Raw genomic sequence first — 20,008 nt, 5'->3', positions numbered from 1 at the left:
TTTGTCTGCCTGCTGGTTGTTCACATTGTATTAATCAAATGGCTTAGCTGAAGGCTCATGCCATCCTCATGTGGGTGCTGCTGGTATCTGTGAGGTACAGGGCAGCACTGGATGACAATTACAGCGGAGGAGACTTTGAAGGCTCGGTCTGGGGCTGTTACTTCAAAGCCACACAAATCACAGGGTTTCCTGTATTGTAGTTCTTTGTGTAATTCTTGTGGTTTGGCTTTTAGGTTTTCTGCACATTCAGGGTAATCAGCAGTGAACAAGAAGCCTTTCATTCCTGTCCCATGCTGGCTGAGCTGTAGGGTAAAGAAGCAGAGGGAGAAGCTTCTTGTCTTTTCCTCATCGGCATCACCCAGTGCAAGCAGGGCTGAGATGCTTTGTCTCTTTGCCTCAGTTTCCGTCCACGTGCAGTGCAGTTCCTAGAGCTACCTTGAGGCACCACACGGTTGTGGTGAGGGGATATGGAGGAGGCAGGAGCTGCTCAGCGAGGCGGGCACCCAGCACCTCACCCAGGTACCATGCAGTGCATGTCAGTGCCTCGGCACAGCTCATCAGTGGTCTGCCCGCCTCTCCCCATCACCTCCACTCACAGCAGCTCGAGGGTAAGGGAAAACGTGCCCACTGAAAGCACTGCCACTGGTTCCACCATCTGCTTCTGCTGAATTAACTTTCCTGACTAATTGCATGTGTGATGCTGTACCACATGGTAGCTTTGTTCTTCCCATCAAAAGACAAAGCCTTTTTGTGTTTGCTGTGGACCTTTGAACCACGCTTGCCGTGGAGGGCCCTGTCGGGGTGACACAGTAGCTGTTGGTGTCTTCTTGCCTTATGATTAGAGAGCTCCGAATAAGTAAGCTTGGCCATACTCGTTAACAGGTTAAAGTGTATTGTTGCATGCATCATAATTCCCGTGTTGCGCCCATTCATCTCCTGTCCCCAGAGTACTGGTGTTTCATATTGCAATGCACAAAGGCGTTTGACAGCAGATGATGATGGGTGAAGAGGTTTGTGCTCGAATGGAGGGATGGCGTGACCGCTGCCCAGCTCCTAACCTGACCACCTCGCTTCATGTAGTGTCAGAGCCCAACCCGCTCCTGCTTCCTGGCAGAATATTAATAGACGTTTGTTTGGCACTGTTCCGCTGTAACAGACTTGGATCAGAGGATGAACCTGCTGTTCAGTCTGAAATGATGCTGGCTTTGGAGACGTTTTTGAAAATGCTTTTGTGTGCGTTTCCTTACAGTTCCCAGAGCCCTAATTCAGTGGCCTTAAGAAGTGAGATTCCTGGCAAATTAGTCATCTGGAGTCTCAGATGCAATTCATGTCTTCTTTAGTACAGAGCAAAAGAAAAGATGTCTGCACATGTACATGCACAGTGAGCACCCACAGACATCCGTGGCTCTGGGCTAGCTAAATGTTAAGAATCAAGGCCTAATTTTTTATTTTTTTAATCATCTTAGACATTCCTGGTGGGTTGCTGTGCAATTAATTCACTTCAAGTTCCTGTAACTAGTTGGACTCGATCCTTGTGGGTCTCTTCCAACACGGGTATTCTGTGATTCTGTGATATCATTCCTAATGTGATAACGTAAAAATGCTTTCCAGTAAGGTATATTATAAGATGCATTTTGTAGTAGCAGACAAAATCTTCGGACAAATGCCCACTCCTTTCATTGTTATTGACTACTTATTCTTCCAAGACTGTGCCCTATGTATTTAAATTGTAGTATTGTAGCCTTCCTGAAAGGTAAAACATGGTGTGCGGGTTGTCTTAACTGCATAGAGCATTTTTGTGTGTTGGCTGTGCAGCTTGATTAAAGCAGAGAGAGAAGAAAAGGAGCAAACAGTGATCCAATGTTAAGCAGCTAGAGCATGCATAGAAGTGCTGTAAAATGTGATCAGCTTCTAATAAATAAACACAGGAGAAGCAGACTAACCACTTTTTCTCCTGCTGATGGATATAAAGCGACATGATCAGGTGTGCTGCTATAGGTGTAACTCCCTCATCAGAGCATCCCATGTTGCAGTTCCCTGCTAGCCACCCGCTCCCTGCACAGAGGCAGCAATGCTCTCTGTTATTCCAAATCACGCCCCCTCACCTTTTTTCCTTCAGACAGAAGGGATGACTTTGCTACTGAGTGGATTGAGTCTGCATGTTGGATTTAGATCATTTATTTGACTTTTGATGAACCTTTACTTTTTTTCTTTCCTTTAGATTGTTACGGCTTGCGAGCTTTGCGTTGAATTCTGCTGGATTTTCAGCATGTCATTAGCTCCAGATAATTTATATTGCAGATCAGAGATATGTGGGCTGTTAGCAATTAACACATTTTGGGAATGTATAATACTTGTGCATAGGCGTGTTGTATGGATGTTTTACTGCGCTTGCAAACACAGAGCTTGCAGGTGTAAATATCAGGTTACTGTTTTTCCACACAGTAACAGTATGCAGCCTGGACCTAGGCCAACTTCTGTAATTCAGGGCTTAAATAGTATGTATATTCATTTCTGTCTGTTTTCAGGCTGAGCTGCAGGGGAAGGGGCTTTACCTGAAATGGGTGCCACCTCACGCAGGAACAAACTCCAACAGTGAAGTGGCAAATGTGCAGCAAGGGGTTGAAGAAACCCAGGAATACCTTACACAGGTTTTAACTCTGAAGGCAGCGTGCTGTGCAACTGCAGTGAGAGCATGGCAGGGCATTTGTCATAGCTCTGAGTCTCCAGCATGGGACTCGTGGATGTGCCTCCCTCAAGCAAATGTGAGTTTCAGCAAACTTAGCACAAAATTCTGCTGAAGCTGCCATGTTTTGCTTTGGTGTACTTCATCCTTCCATCTATTACATTCAGGCACTGAGAAATTTAACATTGTGTCCAAGCTGTGAAAGGCAACTCCTGCAACTCAGCATCTTCCATATGAACTGCAGCGCTGCAATGCTTTAAGGCCGCAGCATAGCCCAGGTAAGAAATAGCCCTTCAGGCTTTGGGGATACGTTCTTCACCATCTTCTCAACTGGTCTTGGAGATTTTTTCACCCCCTGTTGAAAAAGGAATAATCCTTAAACAAATCAAATGGAGGAGAAAGCTAAGTAATGACTGTACAGAGAGGCCCTCCTTTTTCTTTCCAGTCCTCAGTATTGCTCAGTGAAAGGATCTGCATTCACACGTCCTTAGTCTTCTTTTCTGAGGACAAATGCAACCTCAAAGCGCAGCTCTTCTGTTTTCCTGGTACTTGTCTGAATGATGAGGTATGGACATGTTTCCAAGTGGGAATAAAAATGCCCCTGTGGACATAATGCATTTTTCTTCTTAATACTTCCCAGAAGTAGCCTCAGTGTGTTTTGCCCCCAGGAAGCCTGGCCCTTTTTTCATCAGTGGATTGATAGCTTAACCTCTCTATGGAAAGCAGTGGCTGCTAATAATTTGGGGATATCAGCGGTTTAAAAGCAGCAGGAGCTGCAGCATGGTGGAAAAGTCCCACACTGATGATCGTTCCCAAGCTTGAGTCTGGGGAGTTTTGCACTGTTCTATCATCCTGCTTTGGGAGCATTTTCCTATCTCTGTGACCATCCTGTCAAACAGCAGTATTTATTGATGTCTCCTTGAGGCACATAACTTAGGCTGAGGGTTGTAAAACCTGCATTAAAAACACACATCATAGGGTGTCATAAAAACATCTGCGTCCAATTTTGCGCAGAGATCACTGAGGCCAATAATTATTCATGGACTTCAGTGGTTTTTCATCAGGGTGTAGAACATGGCCTCTTGTGTTTAATTCCCAGAAACAGAAAGACAATAACGTGAAATGGCTCTTCGGGAGTTTGCAAACATCCTTCATTGTGAAATAACATACACGTAGGTGCCACCCAGGATCTTGTGTCTTGCAACAGCGTCTTGCTGCTTGTTAAAAGAAAGCAAAACAAAACCCAAAGCAGACAGACAGAGCAGGCAATTCTATTGGCAAAAGTCAGTGTGGATAAGCTGAAGTTGAAGTTGACAGTTGAAAAATATTTTAAAAACAAAGCGGTAGGTTGGAGCATAGCAAATTGAAGATACTGGAAGGAAAATCTGTCCCCCCCACATCCCCCAGCAAAAGCACTTTCCAATTTACAGGTAGAGTGAGGGGGAGGCTTGTAGCTTGATTTTTGTTTGCCTTTTTTCCTTTTAAACCCCAGAGACTCGAAGACTTAGGTGATGTGGGCTCCTGAAGAATAGCAATGAGAAAACTGTCACAAAACTTCTTTTTATGCAGCTTAAAAGATCACTGGTGCTTTGCACGTGAATCTCAGGAAAAAAAAAAACTTAGCGGAAGGAAAATCTCAGGGAGCAGATGTTCCTGCAAAGTGAGGCAGTGCCTGGGGTCTCTGCTGGGGCTGTTTCCAGCTGTGAAGCTCCCCCAGATGAAGCTAGAGTCCTGCTGAAGCCTTCAAGCTCCCACGGAGAACTTGTCTTGCATACCCCATCTGTATGTGGCGCGGACCTCGGAGAAGCACACCCATTTGTATGTCATTTTGTCCTTGAATCTTTTCTGGAGTTACAATCCAAAGGTATAATTACTGTTTTTATTGGTGAAACAGTTAGCAGAGACAAATACTGCATTAATTAGACCAACTTGTGTATCTGGAAAGAAACAGAGCAACTTCTGAGCATACATCTCTTTCTTAATGTCTGAAATAGCAGCAGCAATCTGAGGAAGCATTGGGGAAAAAGATTTCAGGGTTTTACCTTGATGACAGCAATGGAGGCGTGTGGTTGTTCATTGATACCACTTTAATTCATTCATGAGGACAAAATGCAGTTGTTGCGTTCTGTGTTTTCCATAGCTTTTCACAGATTGCTATTATATGCTGCCATTTTCCTCGTGTTAAACTCAGTGTTGAACGTGGAAATGTATTTCAATAATTTGAAATTGAGAGTGTACGCATTACCATTTAAATCACACAAAGTTGGATACCTTTGATACCAGTGCAAACCCCGAGTGATATGTCTTTTTAATTTATTTGATCCGATTTAATTGATCAGAGAGGCTGGTTTAGTCTCAACAGCTGCACATCTGTTGCAGTGGCTGGAACCTGGGCATCAAGGAGCCCCTGTCAGTCGGTCACTGCTTGCTGAGGTGGGTTCAGGAGTCATGGGGTGAAAACATTTAAATGTGTTTCATGTGAGGTATCAAAGGGAACATAGTCTGTGTCTGAGCACCGCCTGTTTGAGGTGATCTCATTCATCTTGCTTTATAAATGTAACTGCCTGCTGAGATGGCAGCATCAAGAAAAGTGGCCGGATTCAGAGCCTGGTTAAATATTCCCTTTCATTACTTCAAGGTGTCTTTAGTTCTCTGAAAACTAAAAGGATCCAACAGCCCACATCCATGAGGATATCCTGACATTTCAACTCTTGATCTTATCTCATGCCATTCTGTAGCTGCAAAACAACATGTCCCTGGGATTTCCCGTGCTGAGCAACTGGCAGGATGGCCAGCTGAGTGCTCCTGGCTGCTTGCTGCCAACTCCATAGCTGGTGCCAGTGGGGTTGGGCAGGGATGGGGCAGCTGTTTGCCCACCTGCTGCCATGGGGCGGTCACACCTTGGTGGATTGCCGTACATTTGTGTTACGCTTCCTGTTTTTGAAACCAGTGCCACCTTAGTGTACAGCATTTGAGAGTACTCAGGCCACAACACTAAGATGCAGGTTAGGATTTTCAAATCTCCTCAAGAGGAGTAAGACATAGTTTGGGTATTTCACCTGATCAAACAGTATGGGAATTGATCTTTTTTTTTTTTTCTGAGCTTGGGGTACAGAAAAAGTTTGCAGTGAGCTCAGTTTCACATGTAGATTAAAAAAACCTCAAATTCTTATTTGAGAGCATCATCTGCAGTGTCATGTGGCTGTGTTTGCAGCCAGGAGTGGACCAAGTTACAAAATGAAGGCGTCTGCTCGCTGTGAAGTGTTGGATAGCCCAGAGTCTCTCTCAAGCTGGATACCTTTCTCTTGGTAAGCAGAAAACATCACAGGGACAATAAATGGTTCAACTAGGCTGAATTTCTCTGAGCTTGAGACCCTTCAGAGCAGCAGAGTGAGCCCTAACAAGGAGGTATGTCCTGGGCAGAGTGGTGCAGCCGTTGCACTGCAGGCCGGTGCCTCAGGGCCAAGCTAAGCCCCTGAACTCATGTGATGCTGCTTTTCTTCTTCTCACGTGGAGTCTTGTCAGTGTCTCTGGTACGCCACTGATCAAAGTCGCCATTGAAGTTTCCCAGCATGAAATGAAACCCTGTTTCGTGAATTTCAATTTCTCTTTCTGGCCTACCACCCCCTTCCCTTTCTTACATCCTGCAGGGTAAGGTATTTTAGGCCCTCAAAATTTTAATTTTATGGCCTTTTATTCTATTTTATTCTATTTTTACAGCTGCTTGGGAGAAATCGTTTTTTCTGAGGAGGCTGAATCTAGCTGCAGGTGAGATCGGATAGCAGTCGATGGGCAGCCTGCTGCTGACTGAGAAGTAAAATAGGAGTAGGATCCATATGAGGGCAGCAGAATGAGTGAAACCAAGATTTTAGTGCCTGGGGGTTTTGGTTGTTTTCAATCTCGTTGCCCTCTTCCCCTTGCAGCAGGCCTGCACTGCCGGCTGGCAGCACCACTGCAGCCTAGGGTGTCCAGTGGGCAGTGGCCGCATTCTGTCCTTGTCTCCTTCTGTGAGGCTGTAGTTCTGATTCTTCTCTGTTCAGCTACTGATTGTATGGCATGTGTAGGAGTAGACTCTTCACATCTTGCTGCCCCATCTTTTCAGATCTGGTATGAACTGGCCAGCTGATAGTGAGGAGGCAAGACACGTCCCAGTCTGCAGGTCTCCTTGGGTTAGCGTGCTCATTAGCCTGGCTGTTCATTAGAATTGAATCACAGAGGGCCTGGTGTCTAAGATGGGGAGTAAAAGATGTTCCTGTCCCAGAAAGCCTCTAGAACTGAAGCACGAAGTGAAGTGAGGGCTTCAGGGATAGGAGAGGATTTGGATTTTATTAGAAAGATAAAGGAAGTACAAATCCTGGACCTGTTAAATTAGTTTCAGTTACCTGGTTGGCTTTAATGTCTGGGATTTGACATGTCAGGTATTTTTGAAGTTAGAAGTTGCATTTACATCATGAGGTCCCTTCTCCTTGCCAGTACTTGTTCCTCTCAGTATGCGTTTCTTTCTTCCTGCCTAATTACATATATCCCCACTGACTGCTTCTTTATGGGTACCCTCAGTAAACGTTCATAGTCTAAACCAGTCTCCTCAAGTTCTGGTTCTCATTTGCTCTGGGGATGAACCCTGACTCCTCACCTTCGGTTTGGGATAAGGGATGCGAGTAATGGAAAACAGAAGGACATTTTTGCAAAATGAGGGAGCATGCTGGTCTGATGCAATTTAGTTTAAAATTCAGTGCATTAGTTTGTGTTTCTGTCATGGCTTTATTTCCTCTCTTGTCTGTTTTACTGGGAGAAGAGAAGCAGGAATGAATTCCTTTCTAGCCAGGCTTTGGAATTCCGCCCAAACCACTGCTCACCCCCTTGGGGATGAGCCCTGTGGCTGCACAGGAGTTAACTTCTATGCTGGAACTTCTGTCATATCTGCCCAGCTGCAGATGTGAGAAAGGAAAAGCAGGTACCAAAGGCAAATGGAGCAAGAGCCAAAAGAAATGCAGTCTCTTTGGTGTCACTCCCTGTATCTGAGCAGGGAAGAAGATGAAAGGCTGTGTGTATGCTTCAGTAGCCTTCTCTCTCTTCTTGTTCCAGGTATCAGTTTGCTCCCTGAGGAGCAGAGGCGCAGGGAAGCTGTGACTAGTTACTCTTGTTTGTTTATGTTCATTTGGAAGAGATGTGAGTAGAGCTGCCTTTGCTTACGGCAAAGGAAACAGGTCTCAGGGGAACAATTAATTCTGCTTGGCTATTTCTGAGCCAGGTGAAATTATAGAATAAACCTACGTCCTCCCCATTGTCTAAAAGGGAGGTATTTATTTATTTTACTTTTTAATGCACTGCTGACAATTTATGGTGTGAGCCTGAATGAATTTTTAATAGAGAGTTGATGGAAGAAAGGTGTATAACATCGGAGATTAATAGAAGAGGTTATTGGACTTGAAAAAGAAAAGGAGGAAAATGACAGAGGGCTGATATGTTAATTAACTGCTCCCTGCCTGTGCCGTGATCACAGAGACACAACGATTGAGTGCCAGAAGGGGAATCTGGTTGAAAACAAAGTGATTCCAGTCTTGCATTAGTGGTGAGAGATGACCAGTATTCTTGCAGTTTGAATAATCCGGGCTGCTGTTTACAACACAAAGCAGAATATGTTTTAATTAAGACGTTCTGCAGAGCCGTGACCCAATGTCTTGGATAGTAAGAACAATGACAATATATTATTTAAAATACACATAATAAAAAGCAGCAAAATAAGAAACAGTAGAAGTAAATATAATTATCATAGAAGGGTTTAAGGGCTTGTCCCCCTTAGCCTGCTGCTTTAAGAGATTAGGCAGTTTAGATTCAAACAAAGGACCAAATGTGCTGCTCTGCTGATGTATCAGGCAGGGGCCTGTGGGACCCTTGGGTGGGCGTGTGGGCAGGCACCCCTTTCTCTGTGCTCAAGCGGCTGCTGCTGGATGGTTGGGCACAGCTTTGCTTTGCAAAGAGGGGCTCTGCTCAGGGAGCACGTTAACACCCTCAAAGGATACCCTGTGAATGTCAGCAATGCGTTTCTCTCCCTTTTGTGAATCCTGGCAATCTATTAATTGTACTGCCCAAGAGCAGTGTCGGGGGAACAAAGCAATCAGTGCCACCATCTGCTGTGAGCAGGCTGGCCGTGCTGCGGGGTGGGAGGGCTGCCTGTTACGCTCCTGTCTGTTGCTGACCCCTTGCTTGCGTCTGCCTGTCCTGGAAATAAGTGGTTGGAGTGTCAGACTGATGGAGAAGGAGTGGGTTGTTTGGAGGTTGAAAAGTAGCTGGGTCACAGTCTGGGTCTCTTGGGAATGAGCCAAGGACCAGAGATTTCTGATGAAAGCAAGACATGATGATTCTGAGAGAGCCTACCATAAAACTAAACATATTTTAAAAATTAAGTATCTTATGTGTCCAGTGTTACACTTGTCTCTGCTTTCAGGGAACAGACACACTCGTTTCATTTGTGGGTACCACAGTTTTCCCCTAACAGCAGTGGCTGTGCTGCACCCAGTCAGCTTGGCAGCAGGCAGGGGAATGCTCTGACTATGCTTGTACACACGTATCCCATCAGCATCTGGTCTGAATTTCTGACCATTACATGCAAGTTTAGTTTAATTAATCCAATGTAATAAATACATCAGAAGTGATCCATGATAGCTAGCTGCACAAATGTTGAGGAGCAGGCCTGTTCCCTCTGATAATGGACATGCAACATCCTTGGAAGATCGGGCTGGGTTCCTGCTGGCACTGGTCTCTTGTAAAACAGTTGACCTCTATTGTTTTTCCTCTATATTAGTTCATAGTACTTGGTTCTGAGCGACTGAAGGGCAAATTGTCCATTTGATTATAACATGGTTCTTTTAGCTGTGGGAGTAAATGCATATTGTCTTTATAAAGTGCATTTTGAGAGACTGTACAGCTGCTTTGTGGTGTTTTGTGGCGTTTTCCTGCTCGGTGCTTGTTCAGGGAAGCTGTGTGTCTCATGTTAGAACACAAATGCTTGGTTTCTGCCATGACAACCTCCCCAGTACCTCATGCAGCAATGACTCTCTTCCTGCATAGGCCATGGGCTTGTAAGCCTGTGATTATGTAAGAAAAGAATAAGAAAAAAGTCAGATCAAGCCCTGGAGGGTTAGTTGTTGTATTTAATGCTTTGAAAGTGTTTGCTGGAAGAAATGCTGATGAAGCCATGATGTATACATATGACTTACATCGAGGAGTGGGTACCAAGCACAAGCCTCCCTGTGGGATCAGGCAAGCAGTGGAGTAGATTGCACAGGGAGGTCGTGCTGTCTCCATCCTGAGACTGAGATGTTAAGACCAGAGTGAGTGAAGTCATGAGTAACCTGGTCTGACCTCAGGGCTGGCCTGGTCTTGAGGAGGAAGCTGGACTTTGCCTCCAGGTGTCCTTTACTACCTGAATTTTCCTGTGATCCTCTTAGGTTGTAAGCAGCTTTGCAGAAGGGAAGAAACAAATCTCCTTGCCAGCACCTCCTGTATGAATTGGTTAGTCAACTGATTGGCTCTTCAGTTCAGATCCTTGTAGAAAAGCCACAAAAGTCACCATTGGAAAAGGCAGTAACTGGTGCTCATGTAGACACGGAGGCCAAGGACTGAACAGGCCAGATTGTAGACTGCTTTCTTTCTGCTGCAGTGAAAAAAAATGCTGATGTGTATTAAGGGCACTGAGTGTGCCGCACCAACAGCACAGTGGAATAGACCCGTTAATTGCTTGAGCTCCTGCCTTGCATCTTTTTCAAGCCCTAGATTAATGCAAGCAAAGCAAAGAGTGTTGAGTGGTTGACATTTAATGAAATGATGTTTATTGTCTGGAGGAGTGCTTTATGATCATCTAGAATGGTGACAGATGTACTAAAAAAAGCCATGAGTAGACTGCATAGATAAAAACATTGTTAGATCGTAGTACTCCAAAGGCGCGACTTGTTTGTCTTACCTGTCTGTAAATCATGCAGCACACTTTCAGTTCCATACAGGCAGCAATATTTTGTAGTAAAAACCCCAGATCCTTATTTTGATAAAGAGCATCCCCTATTTTTTTTTTTTTAAATTTTTTTACTGTCTGGAAGGAACTATAAAAGAGTGGATCCATTTGGAATAATTGAGGAATAAGAGTTTCAGAGAAAAGGAACACCCATCTGTGATACCTGCATGATTCTGTCATGGAAAAGCAATGTTGAATGTGAGATGAATTCTCTTGATGTGGGGAAATCAGTATTAGTGGCATTGGATGCAGTGAAGGTGGTCTGCTCTGCTTATATTCACATTCAGTTTTGTTTCTTTTTTCATTTCCTGCAGCAAAGAAAACTTGTGCCGAGTCGGATTTCGCTTGTGATAATGGCCACTGCATCCCAGATAGGTGGAAATGTGACGGCGAAGAAGAATGTTCTGATGGGTCAGATGAATCGGAAGCAGCATGCAGTGAGTAGCACAGACAAGTGGTGTTTCTCAGACATGTTGTCTTGTCAAAGCATGGAGTGTTAAGAAATGGAAGGTGTTATTCTTAACTCTCGCAGGATGATGTTTAAACTAAAGCTTTTGTTATAACAGAAATTAAAGACACAAAAGATTCAGGTCATTTGAATTAGATGGCTTCCAAATGTTCCAATGTACCGATTTTCCAGACAGGGATACAGATAGAACTATACAGGGTGTATTTCTGTCTGTAATGCAATTGGAAACATTTCTAGCTCTATTGCAGTTTGTCTAGTTTCAGGGCTTGTGATCAGCAGTGGTGCATTAAGATTCCTGATCAATCTTCTCACGAAAGAGAACACTTTTAAGAAGTAGGAGTGCAAGGTGAATCGGAAGCTATTATTTAGTCCTACACCCACAAGGTGTACTGTTGCTCCCTGGAGTATAGGTTTACTAGTTGGTGAGGCTGCACCAGCAATCATGTACAGTCTGAATCAAGCACCATGAAATCTGTGCACCTGGGGTCAGGCCTTTGGAAACTGAAATGTGCAGCATTTTGCATGGGGTAGCATCTTAGGATTCATCACTGCAAACAGCTCTTCTGTCACTACTGCGAAACTTTGCAATTCCTAGGGCGTTATTTCTTATTTTTAGCTTTTGCCTTGGAGAACAAGTGAAGAAAAAGATAACGGACAGAAGATGAGCAATGTAAAATAACTAAAGCTGAGAGTAAATATAACAGATGTTCAGTGCAGGCAACACCTTTTAAAAATGTATTGATTCAGTAAGTAAAAGAACATGCTTGATTTCCACGTAGCACGTGTAATCTTGTTCTTTTTGCTCTTTGAGGGCCTCTGTCCACGCTCTGTTGTTTGAGAACTGTGAAGGTCTGGTGCTGAGTTGAAGGGAATCTCAGGAACACTGTAATGAAAACACTAGCTTGCTTACATCTGCAGATTTGTTCTTGGACAGACCAAGAAACTTATACAAGCCATTCTATTGAATTTCCAGTCATGTACTTCACAAATATATTCCCATGAGTCAGAAACAGTGCTGGAGGAAGTGTTTTATTGGCACATAGAGGGCTTCACAAATAACCATGCTTTTATTTTTAATCCTACTACCTGTTCTACCTTCTCCCTCCCTAATTAAGAAAGATAAATAAGCTTATCTTTTGCATAAAATGAATAGAATAATTTTTGCAGCCATATACTGGCTACAGAAAAAAATGACTTCAAAAACTGCATTAGCATATTTATGTACTATAAGTGTTGGTCTTTCACCCTGCATCCGCCTTAGTCAAAAGCTATCTTATTAATGCTCCTTCCGCTACCTGATTGTGTGGAGCAGGGGCTGCATAACTAAGCAGCTCCATTCCCTGGAGTTGCCGTCTGTAAATCTCTTGGCAGAGGCCATAGCATGGAGAGGGTACAGACCATGCAGCTCCTAGTCCCCTGATGATTTTTCTTGATCATCTTCCATTCCTTCCATTTTTTCCCCACTTACATTATTTCTCTGGGGAAATCATCTTTAAAACTTAAGTATTGTAAAGGACGCTTGACCTGAGCCTTTGATTGGTACAATGTGGGGCTGCCATCCTGTGAGGAAAGCCATTTGTTCAGTTTAGTGTGATTTTCTGCTCGAAACCTACTAAGAAACGGAAGTCTACATTTCTGCAGTGGTTCTTCTGTTCAGATAGTATCAGGAAAATAATGGCCCTTGAAATGTCTTCCTGCTGCTAATGGGAGCGGGCCGGTGTCACCTTGACACAGGCAGAAATCTGTTCCATTTCTGTAGTGTGCTGTGACAGGTCAATCAGGAATTCATTGTGAAAGTGACAGTGCCCGTATGGACTAATTCTTGATTTGGCCTTTTTTTTATTTTTAGTACAAGAGTTTTGAAAACAGGTCAGAGACTGTGGCATGTAATTATGGCCTATAACTGTGGCATTTCTATTCACAGAAGATAATGTCCATGTCTGTGAGTCAGGAAGGGTCTCTGGGCTTTCAGGGGGAATTTGCACGAGTAACTGCTTTTCTCTGTTGAAACCGGAAACTTCTGATGCTCCAGCCATCTCTGTTACAGATGAAGTGGCCTCTTAGGACTTGGTTGTTGTATATTTCTTCACATCTGGAACAAGATGGTCCTGAGCCACAATCCCAGTTTTCAACAATGGAAGATAAAGGTGACTTTTATCATAGCAGGGCCTCAAGCACACATTGAACTGCTCTGATTTGTGCCTTCATACCAGGCAGCTGGCTGCATTGTTGGAGTGCCTGGTGAAGGCTAGTTTTAATTTTTGTTCCATTCTTTCTTGTATTTGTGGATAGCTGTCTCAGTACAAGTTGTTTAACTTTTGTTACAAGTTGGTGTGATAGATGCAGGATCTTCATGTCTCAAAGTTTATAGGATGCTCAATACAAGCTTATGCCTGACTTGTGGCTGGCTCTCCAGACAAGTTGATGGTTCTTTCTGTACCAGTTCAAAGCTTGCCTTCTAATCTTAAAAATATCTGTGAGTAGAATTTTGGAACTTTACTACTTTTATAGGATTATTCAGATCTGAGGTTCACACTTAATCAGATCAAGATCAAGTAGTTTTAATCTTACGGCTTTTGATAGCTATAGGCTTTAATTTGCATGGTAAGGCCATTCTTCCCAGATGTTTTGTATCCTTGTCAAAGTATGTGTCATCTCAAAAGCTGATCTGATCTGCTCTTAAGGAACCAGAATCAACTCAATAATGCACAAGCACTGTGCTGGTTGTGGGATTAATTCACATGTTTGCAGATCTTCCTGTTGCCACTCATCAAGACAGCAGTGGGTGATAAACCTGGCAGATTATTAAACAAAAAACGGGAGCATTATGCATTGCTTCTAATGTGTACCCCCAGAGTAAAAGCCCTAACTCTTTGTATGTGTAAATGCCATACCAGGACAAGGAAAAAGCTGTAATTGCAGACAGAAAACATAGTGAGAGTCAAAATGTATAGTAGGACATTCTGTAAGACTTCTCCTAGAAGGTCTCTCCCACCAGTCCTTGATTTTTTTTTATTTTTTTTTTTCTCCTTCTGGTTGAGAAGTAACTGCAGGCCCCTATGACTGTCTCACTTTCCTGTATAGAAATTCCTGCATTGCAAAGGGCAGCACAGCCCTTTGGAGGAGAATGCACTGTGGAGTTTCCCTAGGGAAGAGATGGGTCTGGAAATGGAGATCTCTCACCTCTGGCAAGATCTAACTACTTTTTAAAATCAGTTGCTTTCAGACAGGCCACGTAATTGCCGGCATCTCTGCCAGGTTCCAGAGCTATTCCCCGATTAATGTAACGCTGGGACATTGTCTATCGTCTGTTTGAGATAGGGAGGTTCAGAGCATTGATAATGCTGAATGTTACATTTTAGGAGTATTTCCAGCTTAGAAAGAGATCAAAACAACATGGTTCCTCTCAGCACCATCCATATGCTAAATGCCTTTTTATTTTCTGAATGCTTTTTTTTTAAATACCTTGTGTGCTGTGATTGGTTGTTAGGGATTCTATGTCCCTGTCTCTAATGCTGAGTTAAAGACCAAAAGGTGGTTGTAAACAAAAAAACCAACCTACTTAGTTTGCTACTGGCTCTTTCTGCTTCCCAGATCCCTGAAGTTGCTCAGCTTTCTACCTAGCAATATTTTCTCTAGACATGTTACCCATCCCCAGGTTTTCAGGACAGTGTGACCTGTTTTGTGTCCACAGATAAGATGGCATCACGGCTTGCCTGACTTTAACCTGTGGTGTCCAGGGTTTTTTTTCTTCTATCCACGTGAAGTGCATTTTCTTCAAGCCACTGAACATGGCTGAGAGCAGTGGCTGTAAGGATATCCTATGGAGTTCCCAACTGATGGAATCTATAGGACTTCTCACTGTTCTATCTGGCATGAGCTGATTTTGGAGAAGATGGTTGTTCAGGCTTCTGGTTTGGGTTATTATGAAGAAGTTGCTTGTATTTCTTCTTTGAGCTAGATCCTTGACCTAAACACACTTTTACATCCATAGGTTTGTCCAAGAGAATTATTCATGTAGCAGACAAATAGCACCGCTGAACCTCAGTGTTCTGCCATCTGTCAGTTTTTCAGTGCTATTATTTGGCAGCTGAGTTTATTTGGTCTCATTTATTTTGTATTAAAGTTTCCAAAATAAGTGTATCCCTCTTGTAAGCTGATCTATTCAGGCATATGTTGTGGGCTGGATCTGTTCTCTCTGAAGTAATCATGAGGACAAATGATGGGGGAAGGGGATTGTTTTATTTTGACTAAATTTGTTTTTGCATGGAAGTAGAATGAGCCCCTAATCAGGGGAAGCAAAGCCATGCAAACTCAGAAAGTAATGCTGTCTGCAGAGGGCAGGAGGGACAGAATGCACAGTTTAAGAAGTTGGGTTGAATGAGGCTGGGGGAGGGAGGAGGAGGAGGAATGTAATGTTGAAGGAAAGTAAGTTATTTTGAGATACATAATAAATGTGAAGAAATGGGATGGTGGGTGAGATGGAAGAAAGAAATACCGTTTAGCTGTGCTGCACTGCAGAGCTGATGGGGAAGGGGAAGAGTTAATGCTCCGGCATGTCATGCTCCAGCCTTGTCTTCCTTGACAAAGCCTTTTTAGGTTCAGGAGGCCTCTGTTCAGGAAAGGTTAGCTGCACGTACATAAAGCAAATGAACCACTTAGGCCTTGCAGAATGCCTGCTGAGAGAGCAGCCAGGGGAGACGCAGGCTTACCCGCGGTCTGACATGAGCCAGTGCTGCTGCTCTCTGCCTACAGGTGAGGCAAAACCTGCAGTGGGTGCAAAACTGCCATCATTGGAAGGTGTTCTGACACGGTAATGGGTTTCATCTCTGTTGTGGCAGCTTGTTAGTATGCGAGGAGCTCCCCACAAATCGTGAAAAGGGAGAACAGAATGTCTGGAAGCAGTGGGAGCAGAGTTAGTGCCTCTGTCAGCCAGACATGCCTGATTCCCCCCTACCTCACCAGAGGCTGTTTTGAGATACAGAAAACGGTTTTGACCTGGGAGTAGGCTCAGTCACCTGAGGGTCTTGTAATTGTTTGCTGCTATGTTATGCAGCAACATGCCTGTGCCAGCTGCAAGGAGATCTCTGGTAGGGCCCCACAAACCATCCCGCTGAGGAGCCCCAGACTTCTTTTTCATTGTTCTCGCTAAAAGCAGCCCAGTGCTACTCAGTGCCCATCCTGGAGCAGTGGTGCAGTTGCCGCTGTGGTGCACAGGCTTTGCTTAAACATGAGAGATTCCTTGCTATTCCACCGTACAGCTCCCTGAAGCTGAGGAAGGGGGAAGGGTAGTCATTCTTCCTACTGAGCTGAGAGACCTCTATCAAAATGGATGTTAGCCGCGCAGTGCTGTTCCAACACAGGTACAGAATCATTTGGCTTTTTTTTACAGGAAACAAATTTTAAATTTTTCTCTGAATTTGATTATTTAATGAAAAACAAAAATCTCTTGAGAAAAATAAAAACAAATGCTAGCAAACAGTAACAGCACTGATGGGAACACAAATTAAAGGGATAGAGCAAGTGAAGATCTGAGCTGGCAAACTCTTGCCTAAGGACATCGTATATATAATGAGATCAAGGAATGCAGGCAGCAGAAACTCACCATTTCTTATTTCTTTATCAGATATGTGACATTCTCCTAGTTTAGAGCAGAAGTTATTATACAGGAATGGTATAGGAGGATGTTATGAGAGAGAAAAAGGGAGGCCTGAATTCATATTGCGTGTAATAAGGAATGGTTTAATAGGGCAGGTTTAATAAGCAGCAGTCCTGGAAGTAGTTTTTTTTTTTTAATGGAAATGGAATATAAAATGAAATCCGTGAATGTTGATTTGAAATACAGTATCAGTTCATGCAGTCCTTCTTATTTTGAAGTACGTGTCATTCAGGGAGGTGTATCCAAACTTGACAGTTTTATTTTTAATGGGTATTTTCCACAATCCCGGGCACTTTGTGTGCTGCTGCTATGTAAGCTGATCTCTTGTAATACTGATCAACATGTAATGGTCCTCGTTTGCTATTAAGTTGCACAAAGGCATAATTCTGCAGTTGTTGGTATTGCTGACAGTGTTGTTCACCCCCAAATGCACAATCCTCTCCCAGCTCCCCATGCACCCCAAAGGAAATTATTTCCATATTATTCATCTTTGATCTACGTCTCGTGCACATCTGACTGAGTTTGGTTATATTACTGCGCTTTTCTGGAAGGCGACTTAATAGACTGTTCCCTGCCCTTGGAGAATTCATTTATCTTGAAGAAGGGTGGACTGTCTCACTCAGGCCATGATGTACACTGGGCTGTTGAACTTAAAACAGGAGGAAGGAGGAAAAAAAAGAAAAAAAGCACCGCAAACAAATTAGGTCAAATCATCCAGGCACAACCAAGATACCACGTTTTAGAACCTGGGGCAGAAACAGAAAGGATTTTCTTTTTTTTCTTTTTTTTCTTTTTTTTTTTTCCCCCCATCATTAAGAGCAGATCTTTTTGTTTACACTGTAACGTAGTGGTGGGGAATTGTATGAGCAGTGGAATAAATAAAGACTGTTCTGTTGGATAAACTCGTTATGGGGTCATTCAAGGAATTGAGTGACGTAAGGTTAGTGTCAGGGGTACAAGTGTTCATTTTTACAACACTCCCATTACACTAACTGGCTATTGCCAGCACAAAAGCCAGCAGCTTCCATGGTGTGGTTACTGGGCCCCCACAAGTGTAGTGGGCCTTTGGGAGCACTGCTGAATTACAGAAGCTGAGGTTTCCACCACGTCTATAAACAAATATAGTATAAGGTACAGAAAGTGGGAATAGTTCTGGAGCTACAGGACCCTCCTGGTGACAGGACATAGAAGAGACAGTCCGGTTTTCCAGAGGCTCAGGCTGAGGTTTAGGGCTAATGATGAAAGCTTTGATTAGTCAAAGTGAACAAATCTGTAGAGACAGAATAAAACAAAAATGCCCCATGATTGTCTTTCCATGAAGTCACAGAACAATTTAAGACAGAAGGGACCTCTGGGGGTCATGTAGTCCAGGCCCCTGCTAAAAACTGGTCCCTGTCCTCATGTTTGGCCACCTATGTTAATGAAAACAATCCTTAGATGTCACCTGAATTTCTTCTATTGCAGCATGCATCACCATGCCCATCAGAGAACAACCTGGCTCCATTTTCTCTAGTCCCTTCCCATTTCAGAGTTGAAGGCAGCACTAAAATCTTCCTTTAGCCTCCTCTTCCGATGGCTGAACGCAGTTCTCTCAGCCTCTCCTGTGTAGTCTATTGTTGTTTTGTCAGGAAATTGGAAATAGCACAATTCTGTAACCAGAATCCGCTTTTTTCATCATTCACTAACCTCTGTCAAGGCCTTATCACATCCAAAATATAATTTAAAAAATATTTCATTTTTTATCTTTTGTATGCTGCTTGTCTTCCAGGTCTACTTAGCAGAGGGTTTCAGACTCTTAAAAATTCTGTTCAGTGAACACATTAACAATAATCTAGAGGTGGATGAGACCTGTCAAGGCCTGTTAGAAGACCAGTAGTTCCCTACAGGTCGTATCTTCTGGTCTAGTAAAGATTTCTAAAGGTCTTTTTTTATCCTAAGTACGTGTAACTCTTCAAATGCTCATAAGATGGCTAAAGTAGAAATGCTTATCTCAGCCAATGTATACATTCTTCATAAGTGCCTTTGGTTCCTTTATCACTGTAGCTCATTTGAATGTGTCCCAGTAGGTCCTTGTTAAGCAACCCAAAATTGACCTCAGTATCCCTAAGGACACAAAATGGTAGGTACTAACATAAGAAATCTTTGACAACACAAGAAACCAAATCTAGCTTTTCTTGCATCCTGTTCCTTTTATTGAAGCATGAAATTATGCTTTCACATCAAAGCAAATTCAGCAAACTCAAGCCCTAGCTGTTTATCCTTAGCAGCGGGATAACTTTATCTGTGGCTGCTGGGCAGTGAATTACATCTCCTTTTTCATGATTTACATGGCTTTGGTGGTCTCAGCATTTTACTTACCTAGATATGTAAGTTAATTTAGGATATGCAATGATTATGCTTCAATTCTAAAAACTTTGAAGTAATACTATTCTAAAGAAAGCCTCTTTTTCATTCAAGGGAAGGTGGTTAGAGCTTGTGTTTCACAAATGACCTGTTCAGAGGTTCTAGACCAATAAGAAAACCAATAGAAGTTATGTGTTGGATCATTTCAGATGTTTTTGCTGTTCTTAAGCAATGTCATCTTGCAAGAAAGTCACCTTTTCATGTAGCATTGCAAGATTTGGCATTTGCAGTGTTCACACACATCAGGTCAGCTCTGAGCTTTTGTTAGTTGACTATTACTAATATTTAAATGTTGGCATTTAAATATTTTTCCTATTGGTCTAATGTGTTCATGCAGTTCATAAACAGGAACGATCATAAAAGGGCTTGATGCTGCCTTTTATGGCTACTATTAATCTTACTTCAGTGGGAGAGAATAGCAGGAAAGTGAAGGTTGGGCATATGAAGGCCTTGTATGTGTAATTATTTGGAAGCCCATAAATATTGAGCTCGTAAAAACTGAAGAGGCTTTGAAAAATACTCAAGCAGCTTTTCGCTGCCAAATGATTTTCTTTTTTTCCATTCTCTTCCTGCTTGCTGTCTGAAATTCAGATTACCTGATTTTTAAAATAGTTGTTGGCTTGCTTGCTGTGGCTGATGTGAAAAGAAAATAATTTCTGGGAATCAAAAGCAAGTCATAATTTGAAAATTGAAATATCTTGCAAACTGAATGAAGCAGCATTGCACTGTAGTTGTGCCGAAAGCAAACCTCTTGCCCTTTCTTGAATCAGTGTATTATGG

The 20,008-nt window shown here is 43.0% G+C and overlaps 1 protein-coding gene across 4 annotated transcripts in view; it reads left to right on the top strand.

The window, feature by feature from the left end:
• Positions 1–20,008, top strand: part of LRP8 (LDL receptor related protein 8) — a 157,513-nt gene that overhangs the window by 83,364 nt on the left and 54,141 nt on the right. For all 4 annotated transcript variants that reach the window (XM_021404679.1, XM_021404677.1, XM_021404680.1 and 1 more), the window contains exon 3: positions 11,012–11,134. In XM_021404679.1, the coding sequence (XP_021260354.1) occupies positions 11,012–11,134 (123 nt within the window). The remainder of the gene's footprint in view (positions 1–11,011; positions 11,135–20,008) is intronic.

Source organism: Numida meleagris, chromosome 7 (assembly GCF_002078875.1).
Source record: "Numida meleagris isolate 19003 breed g44 Domestic line chromosome 7, NumMel1.0, whole genome shotgun sequence".
In the NCBI taxonomy this organism is placed as follows: domain Eukaryota; kingdom Metazoa; phylum Chordata; class Aves; order Galliformes; family Numididae; genus Numida; species Numida meleagris.
This window is presented reverse-complemented; position numbering and strand designations above follow the sequence as displayed.